This window comes from Juglans regia, chromosome 3, assembly GCF_001411555.2.
Source record: "Juglans regia cultivar Chandler chromosome 3, Walnut 2.0, whole genome shotgun sequence".
NCBI classification, from domain to species: domain Eukaryota; kingdom Viridiplantae; phylum Streptophyta; class Magnoliopsida; order Fagales; family Juglandaceae; genus Juglans; species Juglans regia.
In genome coordinates this window covers 15,024,438-15,047,984 of record NC_049903.1, presented here as the reverse complement: position 1 = coordinate 15,047,984, position 23,547 = coordinate 15,024,438, and the positions used below count along the sequence as shown (strand labels likewise).

At 36.2% G+C, this 23,547-nt stretch overlaps 1 protein-coding gene across 6 annotated transcripts; it reads right to left on the bottom strand.

Annotated features, from left to right (window-relative positions):
* Positions 1-104: 104 nt before the first annotated feature.
* Positions 105-12,553, bottom strand: LOC108981441. 6 transcript variants are annotated; one of them, XR_001994559.2, is made up of 10 exons: positions 12,170-12,550; positions 11,942-12,056; positions 9,493-10,787; positions 7,336-8,849; positions 6,864-6,994; positions 5,896-6,743; positions 2,438-2,550; positions 1,370-2,062; positions 795-908; positions 105-613 (listed from the first exon to the last, which is right to left on the bottom strand). XR_001994559.2 is itself a non-coding variant. In XM_018952617.2 (8 exons), the coding sequence occupies exons 1-8, from the start codon at positions 12,221-12,223 to the stop codon at positions 1,753-1,755; spliced, it is 4,380 nt and encodes a 1,459-aa protein (XP_018808162.2). In that variant the 5' UTR covers positions 12,224-12,550; the 3' UTR covers positions 1,313-1,752. The 6 variants fall into 6 exon arrangements, 3 of the variants coding, with proteins under 3 accessions (XP_018808162.2, XP_018808163.2, XP_035544047.1); XR_001994558.2 differs by having other exon boundaries at positions 105-908; positions 12,170-12,239; positions 12,405-12,550; XR_001994560.2 differs by lacking the exons at positions 105-613; positions 795-908 and adding an exon at positions 1,202-1,273.
* Positions 12,554-23,547: the final 10,994 nt, after the last annotated feature.

Below are 23,547 nucleotides of genomic sequence, written 5' to 3'. Positions count from 1 at the left end.
ACTTTTGTTGATCTAGGCAGATTTTTTTTTTTTTTTTCATTTGTACAAGTACACAATGTTTACGAGAGGGAATACCGAATTAGAAATAGAATGATCTAGCCAGAAAATATATGCATGTCAGGGGTGTACTTGACAGCAGATGAGCCCAAATTGTATTTTTTAAAATAAGAAAACAAATGAATGAACCCAAGTTTCTAATAGAAAATCAAAATACAAGTATTCCAGGCTGTCAACTAGCCCAAGTTTGAACCCAGGGTTTTGAATTCATCCCTTCAACAAAATTCAACTACATATTTTTCTAATTAATCAGGATCGGTTCTATAAACCCTTGATCAACAATTTGAGATTGCTAAATATTTCTTCTTCTTGCTCCGATATAAGCATACTCTCACTTCACTATTTACCATCTTATTTTAGACCTCTATGTAACCCTTTGACCTTTTCAATGTAACTTGTGCCAATTTGAGAAAGAAAATAAATGAAAAAACAATAGAGCCACTATTTCTTGCCATGCTGGGTTACAAGACCTTTGAGGTGGAAGGGAAAAAAAAACAAAGTTTCCATTAAGCCTCCAAATATCTTGGTGGATGTGTGCATCACGCTCAGTGAAAAGCTACAGTTCAAAGATAATTAGATGACATGATTAGATGTCAATTTTTAGCTTCTGATACTTCTGAAGACCAATCCTAGGAAGGGACCAACAATTCAACAGGCTTAATCATCATAGGTCAGGAAATTTATAAGCAATTGGAAGAAATAGAAGAACGAAAAAAATGCTCGAGGAAGAAGTTAACCTTATTCGAGGAGATCAGGCGAACTCTCAATGCAACATAAGAAAGGTGGAAGAAGCAAGTGTTTTCCAGAACCAAAAACTTGTCCACAAATGATTTAAAACAGATAGCGACAACCTGTATTGAGGAGAGAACAGAATTACAGATACCATGAAGAAACTATACAAAGAAAGGTAACAATCTACAGCTTCGCTCCTTTAAATTCCAAGCACTGAATTGCAGGAGGAAAAAAAATCAGAAAAAATAAAATGAGAAAAAGCAATAATAACCAATGCCACCTAAGTGCAAGTTTGAATGAAAAGCTAATCACATAAAATAGGCCCAGCGACAAAGACTGCACAGAGTGAGAGGACTGGAAAAATTGCCCCAAAAGAAACATTATTAAGCATTTTAATTTTGAAGTGCCAGAAAATCCTTAAAAGTCATAAGACACCGCCACATGAACCCGTAATGCTTGCAGTAAAGATCTTGGCAGTAAAAGCCTAAAAAAAAAATATGATACACCAAAATAAAATAAGAGCTGCCACAAAATGTCAATTTTCACAGATATTCCAAATAATTATTCACAAATAACTTACAAATTGGGAAACAGGTAAGTTGAGACATAATGCCTAAACTTTCTCCAGCAAATGAGCAAACAATAAATATGCCCTCACATAATCTGTCCCAGAATCTTCGTATATGCTAGCTCTCAATGCCATCAAAACAATGCAACTGTAAACGGTGGCTAAAAGATCAAAAACTTCTCCACCAAATGAGCAAACAAGTAAATAATGCCACTGCAAAATCCGTATCAGAATCTTCATCTTCTGGTGATACACTAGCTCTCAATGGTGAATGATAAAATTTCTTACTTCAATTCCAGATGAATAAAAGAACTTGCACAACTTCCCACTTCAAACTCAGGTAAGAATACCCAAGCAGTAATACCCAGTCTCAACTCTTTAGAGATCCTCTGTTCCTATTTTTGTTTTGCACCAGCTGTTTGTAAAAGCCGTACTGACAAGTCCTGTTGCCCCTTGCTCAGCAAAGAAAACCACTTCCTCATAGAATCAGCAAGAAGAGACTGACTTGCAGTTACCTGAATCTTCACATTACTCTGAATGAGTGTATCAAAATCATCAGGAAGAAGCCCAAGTAAAGCAGTGACAGTGGCTATTTGAAGGTGTAGGCCTGCTTTCAAGATAGTATAACGATTCAGAAAAGTATACAAATTACATCTCAAATTTTCAACTCCTTTATCTTCATATCCACCAGCATCAACTCCAAGCCTGAAATTAAAATCAGAATTACATTATTAGATAAAAGGAAGTACATCAATGAAACTGAGTCTGACAGCCCAATATGAAGCTCAATGTCTCAGTGCTGGTTGAAATCAAGATAAGCCCAAATGTTTTGCTTCTTGCCATGTGATAAATAACATGGTTATCAAAAAAAAAAATAACATCAATAATTTTTTACCATCAATATAATTATTTCAAATCTTAATTTTAAAAAAATCAAAGAAACAAACAAAAAATATAACCAAAAGGCTGATAGTTTAGCCATAAGGAGGAGCAATATCCAAAACCACAAACATAAATGTCAGCCAACATTAAAGTAAATTACCCATAAAAAACATTAAGGTAAATTAAACATAAACCTACCTCCCAAGTTGTCCAAGGAGAACAACAATAGCAGCAGCAAAGTCCTCCAACACACACAACTCCAAAATTTTCAACAGCTGAGGGATCATTTTGATGCTTGTCCAGTCCCATCTCTGTGATAAAAGAGCAAAATAGGCAGAAGATAACAATCAGAAGAACAGCTCTGCTCAAGAAAAAATCTTCCAAGACATAAACAAAGTCTCTAAAGAATAAACCTTCAATACATGAACTACATCAACCTGGTATCTATTTTTTTTTTTTTTATAAGTAAGAAGTTTTATTAATCCACGTAAATAGGCAATGCCCGAGTACACAGGAAGTATACAAGAAAATAGCCTAGTTACAAACTACTCGCTATGAAAAGTAGCATAAAAGTAATTAAAACTCGCTCCGTTCAATACTAAAGATGAAGCCCAAAGCACAATGTGTGATAGAAAAAGGCCCTAAAACCATCCGGAGAGCGTTCCCTATTTTCAAAACATCGACCATTTCTTTCAATCTATGTACACCAAATTAAACAACCTGGTATCTATTCATTAAACATCACAAATAAATTCTTCTCAATATAGTCTATATGTTTTGAATACAAGTCTAAATTTTAATAACAGGTGCAAAAGGCACAACCCAATACACATGAACTAAGTCTCTGAAGAATTTAGCTTTCAACACATGAACTAGATCAACCTCGTATCAATTCATAAGATATCAAACATAAATTCTTCTCAATATAATTTGTATGTTTTGAATACAAGTCTATAAGATATACAGAATTTTGATGTCAGAGAAAAATGAACTACATATTTATTGGGCATTAAAACTGGAGTATTTTTTTAGACTTTGTTAATTTGTATGATCAAAGTAATTAAGTAATTAAAATGATAACGACCAGCATCAGGTAAGCCTGTTAGTTTCTATCATTATAAGCACAAAAAGGACTATATCCAAATGAAAGATTTATAGCTGTTACATGATTTACTTATAAAAAAAAAAGCTGTTGCATGATTAACTTTATTTTCTCATAGTTTGTTGATTGGTAACATTTTTTCTTTTTTGACAAGTAAAATTCTGTTGCTGGGACTTGATTGGTAAAACAAGGTGTAGTTGACATTTTATAGGTTCAAAAAGTAGTATTAGCTTATTTTGAAACTTTCCATCGAGGTTATCAAATTCTCTCTAAAACACTATTGATTCAAGGAGAATGCTAGTCCATTTTAAATCATGCTCATAAGACTGAGTTTCATCAACATGTCACAATACAAGTCCCATTGTAGTCAAAAGATTCACAATTTTAACATCAAATGACAACAAGCTGCATAGTGAGACTAAGGCCTAGTTTGGTTTCATAAACCTTTCAAACCATCCCATCCCATCACATCTCATCTCAATATCATTCAAACACAAACATTTTTCAATTTCAAATTTTCAACTTTTCATTACAACTAATTATTACCTAATCATTACAACTTTCCCAAACTTCCAAACAAAACACAAATTATAATTCAACATTTTCAAATCCCAAATCAAAAAATTATATTAAAAAATTATATTCTAACCCTCTTTTAACTTTTTAATTTTTTTATTCAACTTTTTTTCTCTCCTTTCTCAAAATCCCATAAAAATCTTAACTCAAACCATTTCACAACTATTCACAAATTTCTCATCTCATCTGTGTAACCAAACGAGACCTAAAAGTGATATCTAGTACTCTTTGTGCATGCTTTGGATTGCGGTGGGTAATATAGCTTTTTGCTTAAGGTTTATAGTTCTAGAGCTTAAGTAATAAGCTCCACTATTAAAAAGCTATTTATTATTTAGTAACCATATGTCTAAATAACTTTCAAATATGTTACATTTGTTTGAAAACAATATAAAAAAAAATACTTTTTGAGGTAGAAATGACATAAAAGGTCATCTGAAAGTTGTATGGATATCTTCCCCCATTGACAGTCTTTTTTAAAATTTAAACTACGTTCCACATTATCCGAAAAAGCACGTTTGAGGAAAAGCATCATTTAGATATTTTTCCTCAAACGTACTTTTTAGCTTATTTGACATTAAAAAGTACTTAACATGTAACACTCAAACAACCTAATTTTATCATTAAAAAACTTTTAAGACTAATTAAGCACTTTTTAAGACCCATATCGCAACCTCAAACAGGCCCTTCGACATGGGAAAGCCACCACATCAAATGCAAAGACCAAGTTTCCAAGGCCAGCAACTAAGGGCTGGTTTGTTTTCAGAGATGAGATGAGTTGAGATTAAAGTTAAAAAGTTGAATAAAATATTGTTAGAATATATTTTTTAATATTATTGTTGTTTTGGGATTTGAAAAAGTTGAATTGTTTATTTTATTTTATGTGGGGATTTGGGAAAGTTGTAATGATGAGGTGAGATGAGATGAGATGTTTTTGGAAAACAAACAAGGCCTAAGATTACACATCAAGACATACAAAATATTTTTTCGCAAGTATTATAAAATCATTAGAAGTGCAAAAGGCACAATCCAAATACACAGGGCGTATAAAAGTGACTCACCTATTTAGAAAGAGAATTTTCAACATTGCAGATTGTCAGATACAAAATAATTATGTTCTTCGTTGAATCACCACTTGTGGCAAAAGCTCAACACTAATCTTCACTTGTGGGCCAGTCCAGACTCCCTCAACAAGTGGGCCCAATACATGAAATATTTAACTAAATGACATAGTGTAGAGTCAAGATTCAAACTCAATGTCTCTGCTCTGATAACATATTAAATCACCACTTGTCTCAAAAGTTAAAGCCGATGGAAAAAGATAAATTTAATTATTTAAATTTTTGTCTTAACACTTCAATGAGCTGCACTATGGCATGGGATCTAGTGATCGTGTTTCAGCAGCACACATCATTCCCATTGAGCTAATTTTAAATAGACACCTCTTTTTGCAAAATAAAATAATCACTGTTTTTTTAATTTTTAAGTACATTTTTACCTATTTAATTTTCATGAGAGCTACACACATACCCCTGATGACCTCAATCTGATTACCTAATACCAGCTAAGTCCATATATTACCTTTCATGTGATTATCAAGCCTAATTCAAACATAACCACTTAGCAATGATGCTAGCACATCACCTCATACACAAGAAATTCTTCACTTAAACAATAAAAGTAAATAACTCTTTTACGTCAAGTTGATTTTTTTTGTTTTATAAGCTATTTCAGGTTGAATTTTAAAACTCAATGCCCCATGTGTAAATATATTTGAAACTCAAGAAAAAAAAATTTTGATAAGAAAAAATATATATTTTAAACTCAAGAAAATTAGTCCAACATAACAACATCTTCACAGGGAGCTGCCAAGAAAAACCACATTTAAGGGTGGCAAGATATAAGTGGTCAATCCCACAACTAAAACACACAAAGCAAAGAGTGATAAGATAGCGGAACAATAAGAAAGTGAATCCCATACCATGTTGCATGCAACCAGCTCCACCAACGATAGAACATCAGTAAGGTGACAGAGACGCATACTAGCAATGGAATGTGATTGAGTACTGGGCATCTCATACTTTTCCAAGCAACAGGAGGCATCAAAATTCCTATCAGTGGCACAATAAAACCCTTCATGGCTTGAACTTACTCCAGATTTAAAACTGTCATAAAGAACTTCAGAATTCAACATATCAAAGGATTTAATCACATCATAGTTTGTGGTTTCCAACCCAGTATTATTCCAGATGAATTTCAAGAGCAATGATGTTACAGTATCTATAGAAACAGCATCCTTCGAAAATGGGCATTTGGTGCATGGATGGAAAAGAAATTGATCCTCGCTTACAGATAAAGAATGAGAAGCAGCAGGATCTGAAGAATTTACTCCCTCAAGTAACATCACTATTGATTTGAAGACAGTCACCATCAAACCATACTTCGTGATGCTGAAAAGCTTGTCCCCACACAGATAAGCAAAAACATGAAGAATACTAAGCACCAATGAAGAATCACAAGCATGCCTCCTAAAGATGTTGTAGGATGCCTCACATATAAAACCAATCTGGTCTATTGCGGCACATATTGATGCTAATAAAATGCTCCCAGCCACCAAATGATCAGCAGAAGAAACTTCATATGACAAACTAATAGTCACACCATCCAAGAGGAAGTTAATTCTTGTATCACATTCTATAAATGTCTCAGATGATATATTAGTGTACACCAGAACTCTTCCGTCTATAAGGAATTCCTCAATGAGACTAAGAAGTTCATCCAAAAAATCAAAATCTGCAAGCATGCTTCTTGTCTCCACATCAGACATCACTGCCAAAAAGAAAAGGATAAGAAAAAAGAAAATGACCAGTTAACAGAAATCTAAACAATCAAATCAAGCAGTTGTATAAACTAGGGCAATCATATATAATGTGTAATATATGAACAGACCTGCACGTATGTGCCCAGAGAAAGAATCCAACCAGAGGATGGAATCCGTATTCAAACAGTTCCCAAGTTTCCTTGGAGCAGCGGTGGACAAATTGAGCAGCACCAATGTAAAAAACACACAGACCTTTTCCCTGAAACATGTCAATGATATGAAAAATAAATTAGTTCTAACCTTAAAAAACTCATTGTCTCACTGACTTCAAAGCCTCCATATACCACTAAAGATCAGTCATGCAGCTTTTTTTTATAAATAAATCAATCTTATCAAAGCATGGAGGGGCACAACAATACACATGAAATACTATACTAGAGAAACCCCCACTTATAAAGAGGAACAAAAACGCACCCAAAAATTCTACAAAGTTAGCAAAACAAAAAACTATTGATGGCTGACATCCACCCATAAAGAGTCTTGTATAGTTTTATTAACAGCAAGAAAATCGTATCAACTTGGATGGCAATGATCACTTACACAAGTGAAAGATTTTCCTCCATCACAAGAGCAAGCAGAATCTTTGGCACCACCCACTCCGTTTGAGAAAGCAAACAGCACCGAGCTATACAAGTTTTGGTAGTTTTAAATATCCTAGAAATGATGCTATGATCTCTCATGTTGGGAGACACGACACAGTATTTTGGAACAGTGTCACGTGCAGATCCAAATTCACTTTCAAATGGAAAATTAACTTCCTCGTCTCTTGATCTAGGCAAATTACTAATGCCCACAACCAGACCTGAGTCCTGGACCTGCTGAGGACTAGCATTTCCTGCCTCTACAGTCCAGAAACCATTCCCAATGACAGCAACGGAATCAACAGGGGCTACATTCTTATGCAGTGACAGATTACAGGAAGTTCCTAGAGCAGTATGTTTTAGCTTATTGGACTCAATTTCAACATCAATTACATCAAAGCTGTGCTTAGGCAACAGATTTTCTTTATCAGTCGATACCTCTTTATAGACCCATTCCACTACTGAAGCTTCAGAACTATCCACATCAAATATTTGCCTGTTACTAAAGTCAATAATAGGAAGACTTGGTGACACAGGCCTTTCGGTCGCCATCCTATAACGTTGCTCGTCAGCAGCATCATCCAAGTCCAGCAGTTTCATGTAGTCACCATCAGCTACATCCTCAAAACTTGCCATAGTTTCAAGATCACTTGAATCCTCCAATACTTCGGTTCCAGATTTTTCTGTCTTCTTTTGCTCGTCACTGACACAAAAATGTTTCTCATGTACCTCTTCAGGAGATACCTTGCTCTTTTTGTGCAACCCATCAAGCTTACCATGTGGAATGCATTGCGGAATAGGAGCCAGACATCTTACTTCTTCAGAGGGATTGCCTATTCGTCTGTCTAACATACCATGCAACAAAGATAGATTCTCCTCTATCTGCACACACAACTTCTTACCCTTGGAATACAAATATTCAATGGGCTCAGCAGAATCAAGTAACCACTTTCTCTTCCTACTACGATCATCACCTCTGCCAACATCATTGCTATCAGCAATTTTGACATTATTTTCACCCACCACTGCGGATTTTTCACAGCACCTTAATTTAGTATCTTCGCCAGACAAGTTGGATATTGTTGGTTGTGCATTCAAGTTCTCATCAACTAATTTTGTGGATGTAGTACCAGAAAAAGCACCCTTCTCCTGTGAGCCCATCAACTGTCCATCAGAAAAAGATGCCATACTAGAATTTATTGCAGAAGTCTGTAACATTTTCCAGTAAGAGCATCCAAGCGGAGACTCCAATTTAGAATTAATACCTGAAATGGACTCATCAAAATTTCCTCCAGATATAGGTAGCAATTTTGCAGGATGTTGGAGGCTTTGCCGGAGAGAATATGAGACATCCATATCCATGCAACTAGGTCTCACAAGTTCATTTTCACTTTGAAGGTGTGCCTGAGTTGGTTCCAAACTGCAGAGTTTCTTCATCATGTTTAACCTTTGCATATATGCAATCGACACATTCTGCAAAGCGCATTAAGCCATCCAGTAAATAAGAACATGAGTAGATGCACTTATAAAAAAATATGAGTAGATGCTTGTCCATGTTTTAAAGGCATTAGGGAACAAGAAAACAAATTTTCAAGCCAATAATAAGAATTAAAATGTAAATGTTCATAACTGTGCAGAAAACAGCTAGTCATTTAAATAATTCTAGCTAAATAGAAGGCAAATCTGTACACAATTGGGACTATTGACATATTTAACAGAATAAATGAGATATAAGACTATTACTTCCTGATTACCAAGAAGAGAAGGGACAAGAACGCAGGCTACTTCAATAAACCAATTCAACTGTTTCAAAGAATATTTGGGCTGTGTAAGCTGAGAACAATTCTGAAGCCGTCCATGCATTAATAGTAGTTTTAAAAAACAAACTTATGCTCTAACGACCAGATTATTACACTAGAAGGCCATTTAGCTGATAATTGGGTTCAACTCTCATCAACCCCGCATCTAAGAAAAAAATCAACCACTAGCAGATGAAAGTAAGAGACAGCATAATCTGTACTCATGTTTCAATAATAATTCCCATGGAAAGCAACATTACTTCGAAAATCAGATAAAAAAAATGAAAGAATTCTATTTAATGAAACAGGAAACTAACCTTTTTTGGGTCATCTATACCTTTGGCACTAGGTGATAATAATTTATTCAGTATATCCAAGCGATTTGCTAATTGATCAAACTCCAGCTTCAAGTGACCAAGTTCCTGTTGAAGGACACGGTTCTGACTTTTTTCCAACTTGGCCACTCTTTTGGCATGCTTTGCTTGCTTTTTCTCAAACTTCAGTTCTTTTTTCAAAAGCTTCACATTTGCATTTTCAGAAGTGACAGTTTTAACTGGTGCTGCAGTAGATCTCTCAACCAACTTTCTAGAGAGCTGAAGTTCTCGTATCTTCTTCTGCAATTCCTCAATAGTTTTTTTGTTTTCTTGTAACTGTTGAGACAACTGATCAGCACGACATTTTTCTTGCATGGCGTTTTTCCAATTCACTTCAGCAAGATTTTTCTGCTCTTCTGCTTTTGCCATCTCTGAATCTGCAAGTTTTTTCTCCTTGATTGCCTTCTGGTTTTCAACCTCAAACATTTTGTTTGACTCTTTAAAGAGCTCCAAAACCGATTTGTGTTCATCCACTTTTCTGTTTAATATCTCGAACTGAAGCCTGTTCTTCGTTTTAACAGATTCGGGATTCAACTTCTTATCAGCCCGGCCACCAAGAAAAGCCAAATTTTGAAACTCATGTATCCCCTGTAACTCCTCTACCTTTTGTCTATTCTCTTCCAACTGCCGATACAAGTTATCAGCACGACATTTCTCTTCAACAGCCTTCTTCCCATTAGCTTCTGCAAGCTTCCTTTGCTCCTCTGCTTTGGCCATCTCCAAATCTGCACGTTTTCTCTCTTTGAGAGCCTTCTTTCTTTCTTCTCCAAGTCTTTTGTTTGCTTGTTCAAATTTCATTGTTTCAGCGGCTAACTTTGACTTTGCTTCATCAGTCTCTTTCTTCAAAATCTCCAGCTGAAGCCTATACTGCTCAGCCTTCTCTCCTCCAGTTCTGGCAATCCTTCTTTCTTCATCCTTCTCGGCTTTTAAAGATTTGAACATTTCTGCAGCTTTCTTTTTCTCTCCCTCAGCATTCTTCCTTTCGGTATCTGCCCTTTTTTTCTCTTTCTCAAGAAGCTCCTTCAGCCGATTGATTTCTTTTTCCCTTTCAGAAATGCAATCTTGAAGAAGCCTCACTTTTTTATCTCTATCTACAGTATTTAAGCTTGCTTTCTGCTTTACTTGAGAGATCTCAGATTTCAAAACAGTGATTTCATTCTCCAAAGATACTCTAGCTATAGATTCTTTTACTCGCCCCTCTTTCTCATTGTCTGCTCGTGCTTGCTCCTCCTCAAATGCTGCAAAAGCACAAAGTTACAAGAAGGGAGAGACAAGTGCAATGTAATAACCAAGATACAGTGTGCACCACACACACATGCATACAAAGCAAAATATAAGGCATAAAGACTTGTTTCATAAGTACTTTTCATAAAATTTTGCTCATTTTTTCCTTTTTGGCCTGCCGGTATTTCTGATTTTTTCTATTTATTTCTATCCTAGAAATTTTATACCATATAATGTCAAGACTCACTTGCCTAGTGGCATGTCCAGACGCTTCATATCTTTTTTTTTTTTTTTGATAAGTAAACAAATTTTATTGATCAAAGAATCAGCAAAGCCATATACATTGGTCTAAGACAGAAAAAATGCTTCATATCTCTTATCACACGCACATCATTGTCTTTGACATGAATGAGTGCGATATCATGCCATAATATTTATATGCCATAGCTATATCACTCTATCTTGAAATTATTCATAGAAAGGAAACAAAAAAGTATAAAACATGTAAATAAATCAAACACATTTAGGTTGAAATCAAAAGTCAGTAGACCCCAGAATATGTTAGAAACCTAACTGGTTGAGTTGGGGTAGGGGATGAAGTGAAGCTATTGCAGTGGTCTGCCGAAGGATGGAAGTGAAGAAGAAGTTGAATCTCATTACGTTGCCATTTGAAGCTAGGAAAGAGACAATGTCGTTTGGGAAAAATTAATCAAACACTGCGTTCATTTTATTAAAGTTGTTTGGGTTGAGTAAAGCTGTGCGTTTTGTGCCAGCCTTTCAATTATCTGTCTGTTATTTTCCTTATGTTGTCTGGAGTCATTTTATCTTTGTCCTTTGTCTGCTGAGGTGGTTACATTGTGGGTGCTGAGGGAATGTAAAAGGGAGCGGGAGCTGAGAGAAGGGATTTATTCTGGAAAATCTTAAGTGTCCTGAGTGTTCTTCTTGGAGGTTGGGGTACACCCTCAGTACAAACACAGTAGTATGAATGGAATGAATCTGGTTTTCATCACAATCTACCTCTAGTATTCTGCATTTTTATTGTTCTATTTCTACTGGGTTCATAACAGAATAAGCTTCACATGAGCACCTATCTCCAGCCCAATTATCTCATCTACAATTGAACCCACTTTGGAACTGACTGAATAAAATCAAAATTTAACCCACTAACCTTTCTTGAGATTGGCATTCTCAGTTTGAAATGTATCGATTTGTGGTGTAAGGATGTTCACCGCTTGCCGCAGCGCATACCTCTTCTTTTCAAGATTCGAGTATTTCTCCCTCCACTGAAGACCAAGATTTTGTTTTAGGTCAAAACTAAGAGGTTTCCAGAAAAGCATTAAATAAAAACGCATTAAACACACACACACACGCACACACACATGAGCGAAAAACATACCGCTTTACAGCAGGGATTCTCCGCCTCGAGCTTTCCTGCCAAATCCGCCGCCATTTCTACAAGTTCGCGACTTTGGGAAACAATTTCAAACAAAGAAACAAGTCTAAAAGCCACAAAAATATATTAACAAAATATTTAGGGTGATAAAGAAGCGTAATGTTTCGAAATGTTGTTTTCTGTAAATTTTCTTTCCTAAAGTTTCTCAGCAAGAAAACGGGGACAGTGAGAGAGTTACTGGGTTTTTCATGGTGCTGGAATGAATTTGTTGATGAGATGCCCCATTGAATGACGTAATAATAAGAGACAAAAACCCTAAACCCTAAGATCTCTAAAGAGCACAAGAAGCAGTGATAGATGAGGCAGACTAGAACCCTGTACCCAGGGTTCTATTCTAAATGGTCACACGCTTTGCTATTGGTGTGCGTGTTAGCCACAGCTACGAGGGTTGTAAACTTCCAAGGTTTGGATGATCAATTCGACTTACCCTTTTATTTATTTTTTTATTTAAATAAATCTTAAATTACTCAAAACGTGTTTTACAAATAATCAAAAGAAGTGATCTTGAAAGCTTTTTCAAAGCGTATTATTTTGTAATTTTTGAAAATAAAATTGCATATTGATTTTGTTGGGCATGAATATATATGTTTGGAGAGGATTTGCTAGATGGCAGGCAAAGAAAAAGTCACAAGGGATTCACGTGATAGCTAGCGATCAAATAATAGAATGACGTCATACACACCGCACAGGCCCAAAGTAAAGCCCAATAAGACATCGTGCTCAATAGGGAAGCTCAATCGACCACATTCCTATAAGGTCAAGATTCATAGATACAAGTCCAAACGAGATACTCACACTGGAAGGATATTATTAGCAATGAGATGCTCGCATTAGAAAGACGCTATCATTGGCAAAATCGAGCTCAAGAAGGAAACATAGCAAAATAGGCACCAATAGTTGAGCCCCCGAAAGGGTAAAACCACAGTAGAACATCTCAATATTCATAAATATCCTACTAGGTACGTTCTAAGGGGATTCTAGTTTGATTACGAAGAGAAGTGATTACATCTCTAACTTAACTATCGGAGGCATCCTCCATCAGCTTCCCTGAGACTTCTGCTCTATTTCCATGTTAGTAGAGTACGTGGAAGATATCACTAGAAATTGCATCAATAGTTTCTAGCAAAACACAGGCTGAGCTTCGGCAACTAAGGGTAACACTCGCCTTGGCAACCAACTTGCATCCAAAGCTTGATGACCAAGGCTGACACGCACCTTGGTGACCAACTCGCATCCAAAGACCAAGCCTAGCAAAGTGTAGGCTTAGTTTTTTGCTAGGCTTAGTTTTTGGCAACCATTGTGATCAAGGGAACCAGCGAGGTAAAAATAGTAGAAAAAAAAATGGCAAAAATAAGAGTAGCAATTAACGTGAAATAAAACCCACAACAACCATTAGTCACAAAATATATCTATAACAAGGTATATCCCTTACATAAGTCCATTACAAAATATATGTTGAATAACATTGTAACTAATTCAAACAAAAGAAGGAGCTAGCCCCGAGGCTAAGTTTTCAGGCCGCCATCAAGAGAAGGAGGAAGCGAAGGCGTCAGACATCACTTTGGCTTCTAGAGAATCCAAGATGGCCAAGTCCGCTGCGTCGAGAAAGACATTATGCAACTCCAAGGACCATAAGTCTTCTTCAAGATGAGCTAGCAAGAACCTTCACAGGATCCAAAAATCAAGGTTATACCTAATACCCCACACCTAATTGTGAACTTGAAGGGTCACAGATAGCTAGGGAGAAAGACGAATTACCTTGTAAATCGATGACAAGAGTTGGGCATCAAGTTTGCTGACATATTTGTTAGCCTTTGTGAACTTCTTTCACCATGTTTCAGTAATCTCAAATAACTTCATATAGAGCTTGTCTACCTTGTGAAGTTCCTCCCTAATAGTTAGCTGGTTAGTATCAACTTGCACCACCTACCCCTGGGTAGTGTCAAGATCAATATGAAGTTATTGGTGAGACTCAGCTTTTAAAATTCTCTTTGCATAGGCAAAGCAATTCAGCTCGGGAGCAACTCTCACTGCCTCTTCCAATTCAACTCACAACTCGCCATTGAATTGACGCCCAATAGCCAACTCATACTCCAAAAACTATGTAGTTTGGAGGGGCCCCCCCTCCTGCGCCAAGGCTCGGTCCAGGTCACCTTGGGTCTTTACCAATGAAGATCCCTTTGAGGCCAAAATACGTTGAAGGTCTGACACCTTGGCCTTTAGCGTGGCAATCTTCACCTTTTAGTGGGCACCTAATTGGGAGTAAGCCTCCTCCCATTATTTCTTCTCCCCTATCGCTTTAGACACGGTCCTTCCATTAACAAGCAAGAAGACTGCACATGCTCCTCTAGGCCCAATTGACGTCGAGCGACCCATTGAGCCAAAGAAAATAAATCCTGCAATAAATGACCTAGGTTAGTTATAATAGGCAATTACAACACACTAGTAGCAAAGTTACGTATTAGGGAGAACTGGTCAAGTTCCCTAGCTATTCAGCAATGGGCATAACCTAGGAGGAACCAGAAGCCTCTAAACTAGGACTAGGCCCATAAGAAACTACCTCAGGTGAGGGAGTTATGCTTGCTCGGCAGGTCCACCAACGAGGCCATCCTCAAAGGACATTCAATATGGGAGGACATTCTTTTGTTTAGTGAGGGAACCATAAGTTGAGCCCTCAATGGCTTGGCATAAGCATCTTTGCCCCACGAGGTGTTGGCTGAGTCAATAACAACAACCACCACAGGGACTTCCTCCCCAAAGACAACGACAAGCGTGGGTGCACCCTCTAAGGAGGTTACCAACCCCCGCAACAATCTCACCAGTGGCAGAAGGGACTCCCTTGGCCAAAGCCGCAAGTTTTCCCATGGATGCAAGTAGGTGGACAGCACCTTCAGTACTCCCTATCGTGATCTTAGGAATGCTTAGATCAAGCTTTTATTCGACAACTTCCAACACCTCAACAAATTTATTTGAAGCTGAAGAAGATGACAACGACCCAAAATTATTGGACGTGCATCAAGAAATGAGCTCGAGAAGAACTTAGGAATCATGCCAAAGAAGTTGGAATCTAGCAATGAGTCCATATCCTGAGCCCCATTGCCAATCACGTCCACGAGGCGATCGGAGTGCAACGGTGGTGGTGAGCTTGGAGTCTCTCTTTGATGCCCAAAGGGAAAGATGGCAGGAGTTCGAGAACTTTGTGTGGTCTTCTCTAGCCAAGCGAGGTCGCGACGAGCTCATGAACTGCCACAGGTTTCATTGCCCTCTACACAAGGTCTATTTCCCTTAGCATTCGAAGAGATAGGGGCAGACCTCTTGTGCTCACAAATGAATCTTGTACCCAATGAGCCCGGACTTGATGGTCCACAATGCATGACCAGTCAAGCAAGACAAAAAAGCAATCAACGTACTCTCGGATAAGGACAACCTCTTAACTGAGAGAATCTGGGTTCTCCCTTACATAGGAGTAGATAAGATCTAGATGCGTCATCTCCCCCCCTCCCCTTTGGTAGGGTCCACTTCAAAGCTACGACTATTAGGGATAAAATGCCAAAAGGCCTTGAAAGGAAATTTGTGACGAACTACCTCGCCAATAGTGAATTCCCAACCGAGTAGCGAGATTCTAGGTGGATGACTCGATAACCTGTATGCAAATGGAAACTTCATTGATTCCCATTGTGCAACCTCACACTGTGGATGTAAAAGAAATCTTGGGCAGTAAAGTCAAAGTTCTTTTCCCCCGTCGCCTCTAGGGCTTGCCTCCAAACAATGAAATAGAATAAGAAGATCCTCCAAGCGTTAGGCAATAAATAAGTTGAAGTCATGCCCAGGTAGTTAAAAATATCGCAAACCAAACGACAAAAGGGGAGCCTCAAACTGATCAAGAACATGCCAATGTACAACCTAACATGTTTGATGCCCCCCTCTAAGTTGACAATGTCGCTGCGAGAGTCGGGAAGGATCAATCTCACCAACTCAGGAATGTCCTACCACTCCTTAATGAAGTCCAGTTATACTTGGGTGGTGGTAGCAGTCCATCGGCTCCCCTCGAAAGGAACAAGTCAAGAGGAGTAAATTCTGTGAGAGCCGTCCAGTGACCAACATAGACAAGAAGAACGAGAAGTATTATGAGAAGGGTTTTTAGGAGCCATAAAGGCAGGAGAAGTGCAAAGAGCTAGAGGATAGAAGAACTCGAAGATGAAGAAAAACTAGAAATGAGGAGATATAGCCAAATGCAGAAAATAAGTAAGGAAAGAAAAATAATTGTGGTTAAAGAAAGATAGGGGACGACATAAGGATGTAGGAGGCGAGCCAAGAGAATGACGCCACACGGCGAAGTAAGGGAGAGTACGCCAAACAAAATCCCGCATTTCACGTTGCATGAAGAGACGAGAATGATATCTGTCAGACAAGACATCGAATTTCATGTTGCATGATGAGATAGGTGTAAGGGTGTCCGACAAACTGTCAAGCAAGAAAAACGCATAAGGAGACAAATTGTGCATAGCATGAAAAAGGACGCACATGTGACAAGAACTTGAGGAGTAACTATTGGGCCTGAATGTATATATGTTTGGCGAGGAAAGGCTAGTTGGCAAGCAAAGGCAAAGTTATAAGAGATTCATGTGATAGTGGACGATCAAAGAATAAAATAACGCCATACACACCGCATACTAGGGTTGTGCAAATCCTCTGCCGGTTCCGACTCCTACCGACCAATGCTCCGATTCTGACTCTAACGGAGTTGGAGTATTCAGAACTCAGAGTAAGAGTCGTAGTTCCTCTGAGAATGTATGTCCGAGTTCCTCCGAGAATGTATATCGGAGTTGGAATTGGAGTTTGGAGGCATTTGAGCTCTTAATTCCGACTCCGAACTCTGACTTTTTTTTTAAAAAAAATTAGATGTAAAACAATCTGAATTTTTTTAAAAAAACCTAACTAAATGACGCCACTCTATTTCAAGTGGAACGACGTCATTTTATTCACACAGGGGTCCAAAATGCAAGACCCCTTACTCTTTCGCAACTTTTCTATTCTCTTTCTGTTTCTCTCTTCTCGTACGTCGTTCTGTGCCATTTGTCATCATCACGAGCCCATGCCCACCATAGAATACTTCCTATCAGCCTTTGCGACAACATAAGTATATTACCACCTCCTCATTTGATTCACAATTGGTGTTTATTTTTTATGATTTCAAATTTTAGGGTTCCAAATTTTGGAGATTTTGTTGCCATGACTTCATTGTAAATCTAATTTAATGATCCGGTTGATTTTGTTGTTTGAAGGCTACCTAATTTTGTTGCCCTATTGTGGAATTTTGATTTTTAGGGTTTGAAAATTTTTGGGACTTTTCACCCAATTCCGATACCGTGTATAATGGCCATGTATATTAAAATTTGATTTACAAATAAGTTGCCATATCAGAATTGAAGTTTTCCATATTGAAAAATTTAGCCATATTGAAAGTTTATTAGTTGTTTAGTATTTAAGTTAGCCATATTGAAATTCGATTGACTGTTTACAGCTATTATACTAGAGTAACTATGATTGGCAAATTTCCCTTGACATAAGATTTCAATTTACTAGGTAATTGGCCCTATTTTTTATGTTTTAGAGAATAAAACTATATTCACAAAAACAATAGTTAGGTAGTATGAAAATAACATTTAGGTTTGAGCATGGGAAAAAACATGTAAACCACACCTCAATCATGGTTAGGCAGAAACCATGGACCATGATATTATTGCTTTGGATGATAAACACACCAAGAAGTTAATCAAAGACCATATAGCCACTGACAAGATTTACACCCCCATCATGGCACTAAATCCTTAAACTATTAGCATGCCATTAAACTCCAAGAGTTACATCCCCATCATTTTTATCACACCAAGATATCATTTTGATATTGTCTTCATGATGGAGCTTAAGTATTAATTAGTCATGACTTGACTTTTTAATCACATAATTTTTATCCCCCTTTTTAGACCTATTCTTTTTTTAGGACTAAAACGATATGATTCTTATATATAGTAAGTGCCTCTAGTCCTTTCCAACGTGTTATTTTAATGCAAATGGATTTCCATAAAAAAATATCAAGGGTCCACAAATGGGCAATAAATCAAAATATTTTCATTCAGCAGAGAAGTTGTTGATCACAGGGGTTCATCCATTATGGTGGAGATAGTAATTGTATAAAAGATTGAGAAATTAGAAAAATGTTTTGTATCACAAATGATAATACCAGTTTTAATAACACTGTAATCGATTAGTGTAGGCAGAATACGACGGTAAAAGAGGATATTATTCGTGAGCACAAGTTTATCCATGTTCGATGTTGTACTCATATCATCAACCTCATAGTTGTTGAGGGGTTGAAGGAGGTTAATGATTCTATTACTGAAGTCTGCAACCTTATGAGATATGTGAGCGCTTCTCCACAAAAGCTTGACAAGTTTAAGGCAATAGCCAAACAGTTTGAGATCCAATGTTCTAATATGTTGTGCTTGGATATTCCGACTCGATGAAACTTTACATACATGATGTTGGATGTAGCGCAAAAATACCAAAGAGCGTTTGAGAGGATGGAGGTCGAGGATAGGGGACTGAGGTATGTTTTGCTGAAGTCAGTAAATAGGAGAATGGGCTCATTGCGCCGGACACAATTGATTAGGTCAATGTGAGGTATTTTATTGAATTTTTGAAGTTGTTTTATGACATAATTCTGCGGATATCTGGATTCAAATATTCTACTGCGAACTTATACTTCGACGAGCTCTCGGGGCTTCATGACCACTTGCAACAAAGTTGTCTTAACACTGTGGGCTTGTTATTTGTTATGGCTACGAGGATGAAATCCCAATATGATAAATATTGGGGGAATGTTGAGAAGATAAATAGATTATTATTTATAGCTGCGATCGTTGACCCCCAATATAAGTTAGTCATTACAAAATTTTGGATTATGGACGTTCTCGGGGAAGAGAAGGTTGAAGAGTTTATTAGAGAGCTAAAAGTGATATTGATGACTTATATAGCCACTACAACAACATTAGTCAGTCTTCAACCGCAGGTGGTAGCTCCTCACTCTCAACCAGCTCAACATCTTTTTTAGATGACACACATGCACATAGTTCATCTATTTTGATGTGGCAGTATCATCAAAATCGTGCATCAAGAAATATTATGCAGTGTAGGTCTGGGGTTGAGCATTATTTTATGTAAGATATTGAGACACCTAGTAATGCATTTCATTTATTAACTTGGTAGAAGGTTAATTCCACCAAGTTTCCAGCATTTCTCGAATAGCTCGAGATATATTAGCCATTCTTGTCACTATGATTGACTCTGAGTTGGCGTTTAGCACTAAAAGTCGCGTGTTGGATGCTTATCGGAATTCATTGGCACCAATAACCATGGAGGCCCTCATTTGCACACAGAACTGGCTAAGTAAAACACTTATTGGACTAGACACCGTTGACGCCGAGAGCTATAGGATTGAATCGGGTAACTTTATATGTTTTTAAATGATTATTTAAATATTCTTAATGTTTTAATTAGTTAACTATTAATTTTTATGATTTTGTAGACCTAATTGTGAACCCTAGCATAATTATGGATGACTGAGACAGACGCACTATGGGATAGAGAATCCCCTTTATTGGTGAGAAATGAAATACCATTAGCAAAAAAACTTTATTTGTTTTTGTTAGTTCTAAATAATGCTTTAGTTCTAATTTTTTTTAATTTCCATAACAATGTAGGATGCTTGGGATTAGAAGCTGAATGGCTAATAGTGATGAAAAATTGGAAATTATTTTCAATTTATAATTACTAATTTGTAGTTTTTTCTTTTATTTTGATAAATTATTACATTTTACAATGTAAATTGGTTGAGGACTTTGGTTGTTTCATTAATGTCTGGTTGTGATTGTGTTGGATGTTGGAGCTTCTTTGCATTTTTTATTTATATTGTGTTTGTCATTGTGCATTTACTTCTCTTTGGTTTTGTAATGTATGTAATTTAGTCATTGTATTTAAATCTTCTAATTATCTTTTACAACATATTTTGAAAATTGGAAGCACACCTAGGGTGTTGGTATTTTTTTTTACAGTATTTCAGAAGCTCAAATATCATAATGGACGTTGGGCCTTCGGAAGTGGGCCTAGGGATTCAGAATTAGGCGTTGGGCCTTTGGAAGTGGGTCTAGGGATTCAGAATTGGGCCTTGGCCCAATCACACTCCGATCAGAGTCGAACTCCGACTCCAATCGGAGTCGGAGTCGGAGTACATGATGACCTCCGACTACATGAGTTGGAGCCCACCCCTACTGCATAGGCTCAAAGTAAAGCCTAGGAAGACGTCATGCTCGGTAGGAAAGCTCAATCAACCGTATCCCTACAACTTCAAGATACACAGAGATAAGTTCAAGTGAGATACTTGAGCTAGAAAGAAATTATTAGTGGCAAGATATTTGCACTTGAAGGACACTGTCGACAGTAAGATACTCGCTATAGAAGGATACTATCAGTAGCAAAATCAAACTCAAGAAGGAAACATTCCTAACTAAGCACGAAGAATGAGAACCTCGAATTGGTAACACCACAATAAAACACCTCAACCCTATACCTACCATGTACATTATAAGGGAATTCTGGTTTTGATTATGAAGAAAAGTGATTCACTCTCTAACTTAACTATCGGAGGCATCCTCCACCGAGTTTTATGAGACTTTTGCTATGAATACATGTTGGTAGAGTACGTGGAAGGCATCACTAGAAATTGCATCAGTATATTTAATCAAGAAATTCATGATTATAAATAATAAAATTAAATTAAAAAAAAATCGAAGTATTCATATGTTTAACATGCAAAAATCTCACTTCTTTCTAGTATTAAAAAAATAGACAGTTTCACTTATTTTAGAAATTAAATGGCAGGTAAGAATATCAGCGAGAGAGAGTCATGATTATTATTCAATTACTGAAGACGGAGAAAAATAAACTTTAGACCAGTTTTGTTATAATGTTAAGTAAAATCTTTATAGTTTTTGAAAAATGATAAATTTAATACGTTCATTTTTGCTCATTTATAGTTGTTAACATGATTTTTCACACTCACAATATATTTAACGGTTAAATATTAAGATAAATTCATTCATTGATCCTCGAGATTTTGCCTATTGTTAAAAAGATAAATAATATGTACAATTATATAATGTATAAGCGCCGCGTATTTTTTTTTTAAAATAAGTAAATATGAAATCTACATAAAAAAATTAATTTTTTAATAATAAATTTTATTCTTTTTTTTTTTTTAAATACGCATCACTTATACAACCCGTGATAATATCTAGTATTGCTCTATTAAAAAAGTCCATGAGGTAATTATATGACGCGAAATGCTGAAGTCGCGCCCGCTTGACAACTTGAAACTAATAGTGATGAAACGTACTAAAAGTGCACAATCACGATTTAAAAAATTAAAATTACTTAGTCAGCATGCCATGCCAAAAATATATTTAAAAAATAAATCAACATAGTAAAATAAATATGATAAAAACAAATAAAATTAAGAAATGGACAAGAGATTAAAATTAGTTGTTAACTAAGTAGAGAATTACTAAAATTATAAAAAAAAAAAAACTTAAATTGAATTGAGAAAATAAACTAAGAAACAGCCAATTAAAAAAACCTTAACAATTAAAAATATAAACATAATACAATAAAAATATAAAAACAGTTAATATTAGAAGATATAAACTTAAAAATTAACAAAAAAATGTATTTACCGCCTAGCCATTGGCATTAGACTAACCAAATGCTAATGCATCTTCATATTTTAGCTAGACATGAGTAAAATCTTCTACATTGGACTAGCCAAATCAATAAAACTCAACATAAGAGCTACAGTAAATTAAGCTCCTTAGAGCATTGGCAACGGATTCGGTAAAATGAAGAAAAGTCTAAAATTTGAATAGATTGAGAGTTAAGACGCTGGCATTGGATTCGATAAACTCAAAACTCAAGCTTTGAACTACAGGAAATTTCGTTTAATCTTCATATTTAAAGATTCACTATTCATAAGTCTATCCTATTATTTTATTACAAAATACAAGAGACTATTAGTTTGGATTTGAAAATTAGTTTGTGAAATGTGTTTGTTGGGTAATTAGGCTGAGAAAAACAAATTTGTTGGGAAACAATAATTTAAATATCAAATGAAACTATTAATGTACATATGGTTAATGTAATTGTAAAATATGAAAAAGAAAAATTAAAAATATTATTATTAAAAAAATAATATTATATTATATTTTGATGAATCCAATAGTTAATCCAATGTGAGATTATTAATAGAGAGATTTTGAATTTATGGAAAATATGTACTTTTCATCAAATTTTGAAGATTTTGATAAAGCCAATGCTAATGCTCTTAGTCATCTTTGGCTAGACACTATTCACTCACCAAAGTAATATTTTAATCATTTCCAACTGCCATTATATTATCTAATTATTTTAAAATCTATATTATCCATTTCAATTTTGATAAATAATCCGTTATTTTCTACTTTATTCTATTTCATTAATAATAATTAAATTATAAAATTAAAACTAAATTATTAATTAATATATGAAGTATATTTGCAAAATATTACAAATTTTTTTTGTGTAAAATATTATTAAAATATATAATATTATATTATTATTTTAACTTTAAGATGACTAGTCCAATATAGATTTACCTAACCAAAGCTTAATACTATTGTCAAAACTTAAAATTCTAGCCAAAATTTAAACTTGCCAATGCTACAAGGAGTCTCAATGGGCGACCCCCCTACCGCCTCTATGGATAGATATCATCCAAGGGGTCAAATTGGGGCCACTAAACTCGTGAGAGCAGTGCAGAGGTGGCCCTCGCCCAAGGAAGCCACCTTTATTTATGGTGGCCGGATTGGGCTATCTGGAGGTCGCCCACCCGACTGCCACCACCATCCACTTGGATTAGAAGTTCAGATTGGAACCCAGCTGCTACTAATTGTAACCAAAATCAAATTCAACTATTCTGCAATTGCTTCAATACCAATTCTTCGCTATATATAGGAACAGTTTACTTCCTCATATCAAACTTCTCAACAAATCAAAAGCTTTGAAGCTTGACGGTTTTAGACTGTCAACTCAGCAAAAATCTAAATTACATATTGCTGCATATAACCTGCCAATAACCTGCCTCTTCTTGTGTAACTCCTTGGCTTGCTTGGCATCTATTTGAATTTTGAACACCCCCACCGACCCCACCCCCCCTTCTACACAACCCGGAA

Excerpts from the sequence above, each read along its gene's own strand:
- LOC108981441 (XM_018952617.2), bottom strand. The coding sequence starts at position 12,223 with ATGGCGGCGGATTTGGCAGGAAAGCTCGAGGCGGAGAATCCCTGCTGT. Across the intron at positions 6,744-6,863 it reads CTCTGGGCACATACGTGCAG|TGATGTCTGATGTGGAGACA; the intron begins GTCTGTTCATAT and ends TCTTTTTGGCAG. Across the intron at positions 2,551-5,895 it reads AGCTGGTTGCATGCAACATG|AGATGGGACTGGACAAGCAT; the intron begins GTATGGGATTCA and ends CTTTTATCACAG.